Below are 13,092 nucleotides of genomic sequence, written 5' to 3'. Positions count from 1 at the left end.
ACCAAATAAACTTACGTTTATATTACATTAAAAAATACATGTACCAGTTGTACTCTTTATGGTTCCCAAGCCAAATATTTTAGTTCTTACTGATTCATTTGCTGAAATTTGTTACTAATAGCAATTACAGTTGATTCTAACAAGCTATAATGTCAGCCCATTCTTGTTGCTGATGAAGCTGGACTGACAGAAATAATGTGTTGGTTTGGAATCCAACAGCATCCTGCCTAGTGCCAACAGAATGATTGTGCAGGTCCATTAGCGTGCATGAAACTGACTAAAACATCATTTTCTTCCTCTGAAACTTCAGACACATTACCAATACACCATTTCCATCATATATACAGGCAATGAATTGGCCCATTTGTAAGGCTGTAATCTTTTTGAATGAAACTGTTGCTTGACTTTGGTCAACATTTGCCACATAAAAATTTGTATCACGGATACTCTTCTAACACAAACTCGCTTTTCATTTAATGGCACAAAATAGTGATTTGCTCTTGTTCTTGATACTGTGCGGCCATTTTTGAACCTTGCTTCATGCTCAGTTTTTAATGTTTCAATTTCTTCTTTTGAAACAAAAATGAATTGGGTTGCTCTGATATTCTTTGTACAGTATTTAAACAAATCTGTTGGTGTCAAAATCTAGTCCTCAGTTGCCATGCACTTTACAATTATTCCAGTTCCATCACATGGAGATTTTCCATGCTTTGTAGCAAAAAAGTTCCATTCAGCAGAGATTCCAGTCATTTTGGTGGCGGCAGGGATTAAGAAAATTTTTGAAGTTTTTGTACTGCGCTGCTGACCCATTGCTGAAGTAGTGAATGCGTCTGATTTTTCCACGGAGACACTTTAAATCTTCCATTAATTTCACTATAAAAGCATGTACGGTGAGTGCATCATGTTTCAGGCTGTCACTTATTATACAGTAGCTGATGTCCAAGTTATTTCTGAAGTATACAATAAATTGGTGTAAAGTTGCTTGGCTGTTATTTCAGTGAAAACCTTGAGCTGAATCCTGGACAATGAAGGAATAATTTTCAGCAAAGTCCATTAATATGATCAGTTCAGTTGGCTTACAGCTTTCTTTTATGCAGTTTAGGTGTGCTCTGGTGCTTTGTAACATAATGATGAGTTTAACATAATGATGAGTGGAAAGTTTGTCCATTTTTGCAATCATATCTTTAATAAAATCCTCGGTGGTCATCTGCTTGGTTTCTAATGTGCCTCTATCAGTGTGCACCCACTGTTTGAACTCAGTGGTATCATATGGATCACTGTCTTCAAGACTACTTTCTAAAAACTGTTCCAGTAGTTCTTATCCCGGACAGATTTCACAGCGATGAAGCATGCAGTCTTCGGATTCCAAATCACACACCGTTTTAGCAGACAGACTCATAATCTTCTTTAATTGGAGTGCTTGCAAGCATCAGTTTCACATTTTGGTGCAAACACAGACTGAGTCCGTTCCTTCAGCACCCACAGTGATGCACCATTTTGGCCTAAATTCTCAAAATTTGGAAAATCCAATTTTAGGCCCATGCTGAAGCCAATATGCAGCAAACAATTTCTTTCAAATTGTTCAGGAGAATGTATTTTTGCACCAAAACTTACTTTCCTTCTATTATAATTGATACAGTCTTTTATACCTGGACATTCAGCTAAATTTTTCATTCTGAAAAAAATGTTACCACTCTTTTCTTTTACAGCATCTGGAATCTTCTTGCCGCACTTGCTCTTTGGCGGAGCTAATGCACCACTTTCTGCCTGCAACTTTGTAGCTGCTTTTACCATCCTCTCTGAAACATCAAATTCTTGCATTGTCTCTTTTATAGTCCAGCTTTGTGGAACTAATGTCAGTATTTGTAATTTTTCAGGCTGCCTTGACAACTTCTCTTTCAATTCTTTAATCAGCTGCTTATAATCTTCACAATCAGGACATGTCTCGCTTGTACTAGGTGTTTGAAGATCTTTCCTGGTGAATCCTCCAGCAGCAGCAGCAATGTTATTTGCAGTTGCCTCTTAAGCTTCACTTATTTTTCGTTTTGCTTAACCTTTCACATCCCTTTTTGATACTTTCTGAAATTTTAGAGGGGAGACCCCTAAAGCGGTTAGACTTGAATCGATTGATATTTCTGGATATGCTTCATCTTCTGACTGGTTTGACGCTGACTGTGATTTTTCTGCTTTCTTTGCTAAAAATTGTTTTCTGGAAGCTGGACAGATCTTCTGACCAGGTTTCACATTGCAATTGTTTTGCTGCTTCCACATTGACAATCCGTAAACCCTTTTTAACAGAATGTTTCTTTGCACCACAAGGATTACAACAAGATCTCTGTAGAAAGTCATATTTGTCCACAAGTATTGCTTTGTGATGAAAGCATATTTGTGCACTTTCAGTAAGACATATCTCACTTCTTTGGTTTATTAATTCCTGTTGCTCTACTGAAAATTCTTTGGTTGCAATGAAGAATGTTTTCAGATGACATGCAGTATTATCTGCAAGGTCAAGGACACGTGGTACTGAAACCTCAGTGATATCCATTACACTACAATTAAATTTATGCTTCCAATTACTGTTTGTTTCGATATTAGATAAAGTAGAAATGGTGTATATTTCCAACTGAAAAATATTAACAATCATAGATAATGGGAACTTCCTTGAAAAAAATTAAATAACCTGATAAACATTTCTAAGGAGTGACCCCCTACCTTGAAAGAACTTTTACTTACCGAAAAAAGATGTTAATCCAGTAATGGCAACATACTTTAAATCATTTAAAAAGGCACACACAACATCTGAACACTCTTCACTACACAACAGTGTGCTTCAGACTGATTGTCGGAGCACGTTACCAAACTCCACTGTTGACAGTGAACATTGTTAACACTGAACTAGTCTGTCTCGAAAATAAAAAATAACTTTTTTCTGATCAGACAAGGTGAACTCAGATAACCCAGTTATTATTTGAGCAATGTAACCTAAGTATCAGCTTCAGAAAGTCATTCTTTCAGTAGATACAAAGCTATAAAGTATAGTCAAAATTTGGCACAGCAAGATTTATGAGCCACTTTGATAGCACACTGATGAATTTATCATAGTTTCACCTTTTGTTTTACAGCTAAGATATTGTACCCAAAAAGTTGAACAGGATCACAAAGTTTCAGCGTGACAGGACTCTTAGATCCTGAGTAATGGTAAATCAAAGTTTACAATTTATTCATTCAAGTTGAAATGTCGAGAAATGTAATGTAATGAAAATATAAGTTTATTTGTTCTTAAATGCAAAGTCTCTAAAATAAAAGCAACTTTTTATGATCAACCAAGGTGAGCTCTTTTCAATGGTGCCAAGAAAAATCAAATTTGAGTGATCCCTTTTGAGAGTGAACCAAAATTGACTGATTAAATTTTTTTGCACACTTTGAACTTTGATAACTCAGTTATTATTTGAGCCATCAGGGTGCACTTTGATGTTGATAAAAAATAAATTTCAATTTCTGTGTTCACAGGCGAAATGAATCCTCCTCTTCCTGTGACCTTACTGACGCCCGTAACTGCACTTACTTACAAAGGAATAAGATATGTCGCACCACTGTATAAAACATCTGAACGTGCTGGGGTGCTTTCAACTACGGGTCATAGTACCAATTTCGTCATTGCTTTTTATCTACCTTCAAAGCAAGAGGAAAGCTACTGGATTTTGAAAGGTGCAGCTCTGTTAACGCAAATAACGGACTGAATATGCATACTAGTTATTTGCACGTTTATTTGTTTTTATTATTTAGGTTGGTGTTGTGTCCTGCAACGTAGAAGGAGCTTTTGTAATTGTATTTCTTAATAAAGAGATTGGGATATTTGTATATAATTTTCGAATTTTCTGCTCTCGAACAACTGACTAATTCCTTTGCCATCCTGTTTCTATTGTTATATGGAATTAATAGACATTCATCCAGTAGAATATTAAACAATAACAGAGCACAATCGTCTCACTTTCTTATACATTTATTTATTCCGAAAACTGGCAACCGAGAAGCAGCTGGCACAGCAAATGCAATACTAATTTCTTAACACTACATTCCTTCAAACGATATTGCGAAACAATATAGTAAGAGTTTATGTACGATAATTTCCTACATCTGTTCACTTCATTCCACCTAATTACAACGTACTACATACTAGATTATTTACATTAAACAGTGCACCAGTTAACACATTTTTTCACGCTTCACACTACGCGTTTCAAAACTCATCCACATTGTAAAAGGCAGATATTTACTTAAGTATTTTATGTGATGTTCGCATAATACACTGTCCGAAGAAAAAGTTGACACTCAGCACGGTGAATGAAGGGAGCAACTAGTTTGAACCTCTGTAGTGCCATCTAGCAGTTTACAACAGAAGCACGGTGTCATCTCGCGACGATCGAAGTAACTAAACCATGGCGAATATAGCAAATATGTATGTACACCGCTGTCGCTTTTAATTACAACATGAATTCAGGTAGATGAAACAGAGAGACAAAATTCACTGAAATAAAGCGCCAGTATGACTTGGATACAATTAAAATGTATTTTGTTTACCTATCCGTGAGTGAATCCAGTGACAAATACCTCTGTTTAAGTCACTTCTATCGGCCGGGAGCAGTGGCGTGCTCCTGTAATCCAGCTACTAGGAGGCCAGGTGTAGTGGATGGTATGAGGGCGGGAGAACTGGTGCTCAGTTTCCCATGTCGATCCAGCGTCCGCACTAAGCTCGCCATCAATATGGTCACTATGGAGGAGTCCGTAATGACCAGGTTGGCTAAGGAGGGGCGTACCGGGCCAGGGAGGAAACTCAGCAGCCAAAAGTCCCCGTGGTGAGCAGTAGTGGGACAGCGCTGGTGAGTGGGGGCTGGGTGACAGCCCGTCCAATAAGATCAAACCTGCATCTAAAATTTTTGTTTTTTAACTTTCAAAATTATTTTCACGAGCAGTACTTTGCACACAACTTTAAACAAGTCTGAAAGCACTATAAATGTACAACACGATGAACGGTTCCGAAATGTTAACTAGACTTTGTTCAATCTCGTACGTCTTATGATGTGAAATATGATGCAAGTACGCCGATTTCCTCTCTATGAAATATGCTTGACGTTTATATATATAAATAAACATAATAAAATAAATATTTCTCGTGGCAGGAATGGATTTATTGTTCGTGCCTGAAACAATATTCTCGGTTACGGCGTATCCACAGTGAGCGACAAAAAATGATAAATGTTTATAAATTTCTGTATAAGACCTGTGTTGCCGGGCACAAGATATCCATATTGAGCAACTGGACAGAATTACTCATAATGTGGTTCTTAAACGGCCGATATACCGGCAGAAACAACTGCCAAACCTTTGGATTTGAAAGCTCTGAACAAATCTAGGTGCAGTGTCCATTCGTCGTCCGATTAATTCGCATTTTATTAACCATTGCAAAGGCGACTAGGAAATCACCAACTGTCATCGCTGCTGCCCTAACCAGCCTCCATTGGATCCCAGTGCTATTCTCGTGACATATAGCCCAGCAGTTGAGAAATCATTTTTCTTCTCGCATTGTTTCAGACTATATTAAACACATACGAAAAACCGGCCCCGCGTTCAGAACTGCTCGCCCACTACGCGCGAATTGTTGCCTGCCACGAGCAGATACAACAAAAAATAGATAAACATTGTAATAAGTAGGTAATAAAGAAATACTGACATACAAAATGTATTCGCAACAGCTTCGAAACAATACATAGCGATTAGCGGGCAAGAATGAACAGTCTAATACTTCGGGCCGGTTCTTCGTGGTCGACCCTGAGTTATTAAAAATAGAAGATACTCCTGTTGTTAATCCCTATTAAAGTGTGTGCACACGATGCCTTATTTGAGTTCAACCTTGCGCATAAGTATAAATTTCCAAAAGCGCAAGTACGCATGCATTGTTTCCTGAAAATGTAGGCCGTGCGCATAGCGCATTGCTACCCGCCGTCGGTGTGAATCTGCACTTTTTGGCAGACGACAGGTAGCTGGTACCCATATGTGCCTGTTTGTGCAGTGTGTTCAGGTTATGCTTGAAAGACTTCTATGTGTAATAATGTCTGTTGACTCAAAAGGAAGCACGCATAAATTTATAGATATAAGAGGCAAAAAAGTCTGCTTCTGAAGATTATTTGGGTGAGAGTTCGGGATGTATTGCCCTGAGCGTCACGTTAGGTAATACGTCTCCGATCATATTTCTTGATAAGAACCGTATATTTCGAAGTCGGGAAACTGAGGAGAATAAGCCAAAAAATTATGAAAAGTGTATATGAAAACTGTGGATGAATATTCGTGTTATGGCGGCTTAAAACGCAACAAATGAGAAGCCTGAGAGCTGAACAAAAGAAGTGAAGGGCTATGTGTAGCTCCTTAAAAAGTTAGTAAAAATAGAAATGAAGCACACTGATGTCGCAAAAAATCACAACCTCCGTTCTAGTGAATTCTCCTCACGTCTACGAAATTCACAAATTTGTCGCGTCCGAGAATGTTAATCTAAGTATTATATTTTATGATTAAATACAAATGAACATGGAAAATAGATTCACCTACACATAACGACTTATAACCTCCCTTAAGTATATTTCAGTTTCAGGAATAATCACTTTTATTTTTATTTATTTATACGTTTTTCATTAACCCAGTAAGCAAGAGAATTGCATGGATATGGAACGAATCATAATCATACATGAACAGTACTTACAGACGCTAAGACACAAATTGTAATATTGTACAGGAACAAAATATGTCAAAAATTACAAGCTTAGCGTTTCCTACAGTGAAAAAAGAGGTATAAAAGAATGAAATAATAAATACAATTATTCAACATTAATAGTTACAAATTTGATAGATGTGAAATGTTTTGTTTTGAAATGAGGAATAAATATCTCAAACGAGTGCATAAGTCACAAATTACTAGCCAACAAAATTTTATTGACAACCTTATCGTAGCAGTTTCCCAAACAGAACATCTAAAATCTCTTTGTAACTTCCTGAAATTTGCAGACAAAACGTTTTCTTCACTTGGTATTTCTCGTACCTCTGTTGTTTATGTATTTCTTTACCTACAGTCGCTTTTGCGCTTTCTTTTTCTGTCGCAATTTATCACAATAAACGCAACACAAGCTCTCAAGCAAAGACGGGAATTCATAGCAGACCGCTTGCGCAAAGAGGCAACCTGTGAACACGAGAACGCCCATGCGTACACGCGTCTTTCCCCAAATTTTTGCGATTGCTCTTTTCCGCTCAAGCGTCACAGTATTCTAGTGGCAGTGGTATGTGCGCACAAAGTAAAGTGCGATCTGCTTTTGAAAAAAATTAATCTCTGTTAAGATTCGACGTTATCAGAGATCTGATGTTATAAGAGGCGCGGAAGAACAAAGGAACATTCCTTGTAGACAAAAAACTGAGGTATAGCTGCTCGACAACGATACTGGCGAAGGAAGAGAAGCCTCTCACGGATTACTCATACGAAAAGACTCGATAAATTTAACACACAGAGGAATAGTCATGCTCAAGAACAAAGTTCGCAAACTAAATAACGCGAGGGCCCAGCTATGTAGAGGCACCGCCGTTTTGTATATTGCTGATAAAAATGCCTATCAATCGATATTATTTCTGCAAGCTCATCATTACGTTCATTTTAAGAAACGTGAATGAGATGTCACCTTGTAATTTTAATTCATCTTTAAAATCCAGTATTCTGGTTTAAATGGCTCTGAGCACTATGGGACTTAACTGCTGAGGTCATCCGTCCCCTAGAACTTAGAACTACTTAAACCTAACTAATCTAAGGACATCACACACATCCATGCTCGAGGCAGGATTCGAACCAGTATTCTGCCTTCACCACAATGTGATACCAGTCCCCACGATAAGTGACTTTATTACTGGAGCGTTTCAGCTAAGTTTGCAAGCATCACAAAGGTCGGTCATTAAATTCAAAACTTACTTAACTTCTAACCTTTTATTGATTTTATTGACTAAAATATCATCTGACAAAAATAAAATCATTAGCAGGCATTACTACAGCCTAATACTGCAATATTGAAGTTCTTGTTATCAAACAGTAATCACCTTTAAGACTTTCGAAACAGTTTATTCACTTTACAAGTTGTTTCCTGCAGAGATGATAGCAGCAACCAGCCACTTTTTATAATGCTGTTTAGTAACGGAAACAGCGCCGTTATTGGTTTCGAACCGACAGATTCATCATCAGATACATTTTTGTTGCAGTTCTACATCGGTTTTCACTTTTTATTTCCCCATACCGGTATGATGCGCCACTCACACTCACATGTTTTTCGTTATGTGTGTACATATATATCAAAAAGGTGGTTCATATAGTTTTCGCTACTGCACGAACACAAGCAGTCAGCATTGAAACGTAATGGCGAGGAATTTTCGACATAAGAAACTAAAATAACTCCACTTTAATAATTTGTTTACATCGTTTGAAATTGTTATAAGGCACAATTATAGTTAAATAGACGGTTTCTGACATCGTGTTTTCGTCGTCGGGCATCATCACTACAAGGGAATGTCACCATATGGGGGAATACAACGTGAAACTAATGGTGACTACAACAGAAATGTATATTGACGTGAACGAGCCGTCTGATGATGAATCTGTCGGTTTGAAACCGGTAACGACGCTATTTATGTAAATAAATAGCACTGTAACACTAGAAGTACCGGGGATTGCGATCTACCTCAAAGGATCAACCCGTCAATTTGACGGGTACAGTTTCATTTGCCATTTTTTAAAAAAAATTAAACACATTTTAACATACATAAATTTATTTCAGACAAGTTATACAGTTTGCCAGGATACAGTTTTAGTTATTTCTGTAGAATTACATGGTACAATGAACTTTTTATACCTAAAAATTAATCAAAACATTATGAAACAAAATGTGGAATGGATAAATCTTATAGAAAAGAAAATCATTTGTTTTAACACAAATATCTGAGAACATTTATAACCCTACTTTTACTCATTCAAAACCACCTGCTGCGTCGTGACACCTCGCACAGGTGTGTTCAGCATTGCCTAAACATGGTCTGCAAACATACTTGTCACACTTTATCCTTAGATTCTTGCTTCTATTCTTGCCACTACCCTCCAATTTGACAAGTCTTCCGAATGTTTCAGTGCTGTGATACTGTATCAGGAAGAGTATTTTGTATCCTTGCGGCCTTATGTGCTGAAGCCAACTCTTCTGCCAGTTTGTATATAAACTGACGTCTGCTTATTTTTTTCCTGTTACTTCCTTATAGAGTACCGGTACCCAAGCATTTCTAGCTGCTAAGTCCAAGGAGTTGATAAAAAAAAGTGCATAAGCCATCTGCGGCATCCATACTCCACAGTGTAAAGCCGAGCCATTTGATCGATTACGTCAACGTCGTACTTGGTGGTACTGTAGTAGGCCACTGACGCTGGTAGCTTTTTAATATGTCGTTCATCAACAGTTACTGTGTCATCCATTGAACTCAAAATAAGCGCATTTTAGTTCTTTTTTCCCTGATTGCATGTTAGAGTCATGTCAGCCGACTTATAAGGAATAGTTGGGTCAAAGGTGCTACAGCAGATTTTACCGATCGACGTATTTCCCTTCTAGATTTTTTCACTGTGCCTGCAGTCCTTGTACTCTAACGTTTCAAATTTTCTGCAAGGCATTTCATTGTGAACAAATTATCGCAGGTTATGTTTCTTCCTGCGGATACAAAGGGGTGAATAAGACCAATTGCAACATGCTCCGCAAGGGGAACCCTTGTGGGACGCTGCTCACACTTGCCTAGGTAATTTAACCCGTTCACCAGATATTTAGAATTCGTATCAACTACAAGACAAAACTTTATTCCAAATTTGTCAAGTTTATTGCTCATGTACTGAATGAAATAGCATTTAGCCTTGCACGGAAACAGTTGCTCATACACAGTGATATTTTGACCTAGATTATTACACAGCATAGAATTGGCAATGAAAGGATACAGGGGTAGCACGTGAAAAACGATCTGTCTTTAGTCTATGTGAGCATGTGCTCTTTTCGTCAAATCGCATAAAGTGCAAAATTTCGCTGAACTTATTTCTGCACATTGTGCTCCGAAAAAAAAAAAAAAATGCTGGTCCCCATATATTCGACCATAACAGCTTCAACGGAAAGTTATTTGTTGCCTATACGCCTCGGAAATACATGAGTGATATTGCGGCTTTTATTGCATCGACGCTCTATTTTCTGTACACTTCTTTATATTTTGAAGCATACTGTCATCAATTAGCAATCTCCATGCACTAGAATATGTACCTTCCCTGACAGACTTCTTGTACTACCTCCATAATGTTCTGCTGTGGACGTCTTCCAGAAACAGCTTTCTTAGGTGTAATAGTCCATGTCGTTGCGTCAATAGCCGTCTTACTACTCCCAATGGAAGGATTTCAGACCATCTGAATTTTTCCTTTCACTCTGCCACGAACGCCTCTTCTGCTGTTAGCTAGAGGTAAGCGCACACTGTTGTTTGACGTATTTCAATATGCAGTATATAATAGAAAAATTCAGTTACAACAAAAACAGTGAATTTCAAATTATAATACAGCAAAATGGAAAAGTTTATAATGATTGCTGATAGATCAGTTGCAATAAAATATAAAACAGTAATACAATAGCTATAAAAACGTACCTGCTATAGGTAAAGCAACATTGGTTTGCAACTTATCGGCTTGCTCTTGTCCAGTAGTTGCAATATCGCTGTCTTAAGAGTCACTAATTCCATTGATGGGAAGGATATATTCCTCATTATCAAGAGCGTTTGCAGTGTCATCTTCTCGTAATGCATCAGCTTCACAAACATCACGATGATCTTCTCCTTCGGATTTACCATCTGACATTGACATCAAATATTTTAAAATTTCTTCTTCAGGTAAACCGTGCCTTTGAACCGTCATTATGAAACAATTAAAATCCTGATACTGCGCCACTTGAGCAACAAAGTTTCATTGCTCATTGACAATGGGTCTGCAGAAGACAATACTCAAATTAGGGTGGTAAACAACAATAGCTTTGGACATGTCCGAGAGCTATCGTTCACATTTCGGTATCCGTCAACATGACAGATTTCGGTCCTTGTAGTAGGAGTTGTTTGGGCATTTTTCAGAATGGTCCTGGTAGGTAAATTCTTTGCAGGCGTCTACCTAACAAATATTTATGAAAAGCTACAGAAAATGTGACCAGTTCTTGAATCCATTTAGGAGAAATATGTCTACAGAAGTAGAATACCCGTCAAAATGACGGGTGCGGTCCTTCTAGTGTTAGAGGCTGTTTGCTGTTATCTTCTCTGTAAAAATCAACATGTATTTTGTACACAGCCACGGCCTCAAAATGTCAGTTTCCGACAAAATAGCATCTATTCAATTTTCCTTCCACAGTTGGAGCATCACGAATTATATACCGTAAGTGGATGTGGCTTCTAATTAGTCAGACATACCATGAAACCATTCATATACTGTACAAGATAAAGGGGCAAACGGAGAAGCGACGGTGCACTGGAAGAAGATGACAAAAGGAAAAAGGGTCGGTAGCCGAGGCAAACGAGTTCTTGAGTCTCCTGTAAGTAATGCAGTGAAACGTCGGGAAATCAAAACACAACAATCAGCCCCTGCATCAGACATTAGCAGCTCGTATTAATTCGTCCATCTCAGAATCTCAGTAAATTAGCTTACTATGCCTACTTTCATTCACTGCTTTTGTATGGTATCATATTCTGGGGTAATTCATCGTTGAGTAGAAAAGTATTTATTGCTCAAAAACGTGTAATCAGAATAATTGCTGGAGCCCACCCACGGTCATCTTGCAGACATCTATTTAAGGATCTAGGGATCCTCACAGTAACCTCACAGTATATATATTCACTTACGAAATTTGTTGTTAATAATCCAGCCCAGTTCAAAAGTAATAGCAGTGTGCATAGCTATAACACCAGGAGAAAGGATGATCTTCACTATGCAGGGTTAAATCTGACTTTGGCACAGAAGGGGGTAAATTATGCTGCCACAAAAGTCTTTGGTCACCTACCAAACAGCATCAAAAGCCTGGCAGATAGTTAACCAACATTTAAAAATAAATTAAAAGAATTTCTAGATGACAACTCCTTCTACTCATTGGCTGAATTTTAAATTAAGGGAGGGAAAAAAACTAACTTAAGCATTAGTGTCATGCAATATTTTGTGTAATGTAATATCTTGTACAGACATCTTTCATTAACCTGACACGTTCCACATCATTACGAAGTGTCGTATTCATGATCTATGGAACAAGTATTAATCTAATCTAATCGTACTTCGACTCTCTGTCGTAAGCACTGATATCGTCCTAAAGTGAAGGAACTGCACTTGAAATATTGACTAATTCTATAACACGTATGGTATTGCTGTCTAATTCTATAGAAATTTTCCTGAAAACTTCAATGTTGTCTGGAAGTCTTTGCAGCAACTGAAATATTAACTGGCAGACAAACTGAATGCATCTTTGATGTAGGTCGCGTTCTTGTTCGGCGTAACTGAGATTCTCTCAATTCATCAATCTGTTTTTCGAATTCATATCCTAGATATGGTTTTGGGTCTAAGGGCTCCTCAAAGTTTACATTTAATTTTCTTTGTGCAGGATATATGAGGACAACAACATTTTCATTAATGACTCTATTAACACAACGAGGTCATTTTAACAGTTTGCATGGATCGCATGCACTGGATTCAAAATGTTTATTGACCATCAACAAAGGTGAAAGAATCGTCTTTAAAAATATTAAATATGCCAAATTGCATTCATCAGAAAACATTACATAAACCATTTCTGCTGTGTACCACTTGTCTCTGATTCGAGTTTCAAAGTGCGTCCGAAACTCTAACCACTGGTCTGCAATTCTTGTCAGGCTTTTATCTGTTGAATCACCAATTAAGATGCTATACATGCTGTCACCGATATCTTGCTGCATGTTTTCCACCAAATAGGGCCCTAGTACATGTTTTATAACTTAATCAACACC

General features: G+C 37.6%; 2 protein-coding genes across 3 annotated transcripts in view; one reads left to right on the top strand and one right to left on the bottom strand.

Annotated features, from left to right (window-relative positions):
* Nucleotides 1-3,901, top strand: part of LOC126365881 (dynein axonemal heavy chain 6) — a 1,020,408-nt gene extending 1,016,507 nt beyond the window's left edge. The window contains exon 70 of the mRNA XM_050008578.1: nt 3,511-3,901. Within this exon, the coding sequence (XP_049864535.1) occupies nt 3,511-3,740 (230 nt within the window). The 3' untranslated portion in view covers nt 3,741-3,901. The remainder of the gene's footprint in view (nt 1-3,510) is intronic.
* LOC126365882 (uncharacterized) overlaps nt 1-4,470 on the bottom strand; it is a 92,749-nt gene extending 88,279 nt beyond the window's left edge. For both annotated transcript variants that reach the window (XM_050008579.1, XM_050008581.1), the window contains exon 1: nt 4,278-4,470. The gene's annotated coding sequence lies outside the window, so the exon portion shown is untranslated. The remainder of the gene's footprint in view (nt 1-4,277) is intronic.
* Nucleotides 4,471-13,092: the final 8,622 nt, after the last annotated feature.

Source organism: Schistocerca gregaria, chromosome 4 (assembly GCF_023897955.1).
Source record: "Schistocerca gregaria isolate iqSchGreg1 chromosome 4, iqSchGreg1.2, whole genome shotgun sequence".
NCBI classification, from domain to species: Eukaryota; Metazoa; Arthropoda; class Insecta; order Orthoptera; family Acrididae; genus Schistocerca; species Schistocerca gregaria.
Note: the sequence above shows the minus strand (reverse complement) of the source record. Positions and strands in the feature narration are given on the sequence as shown.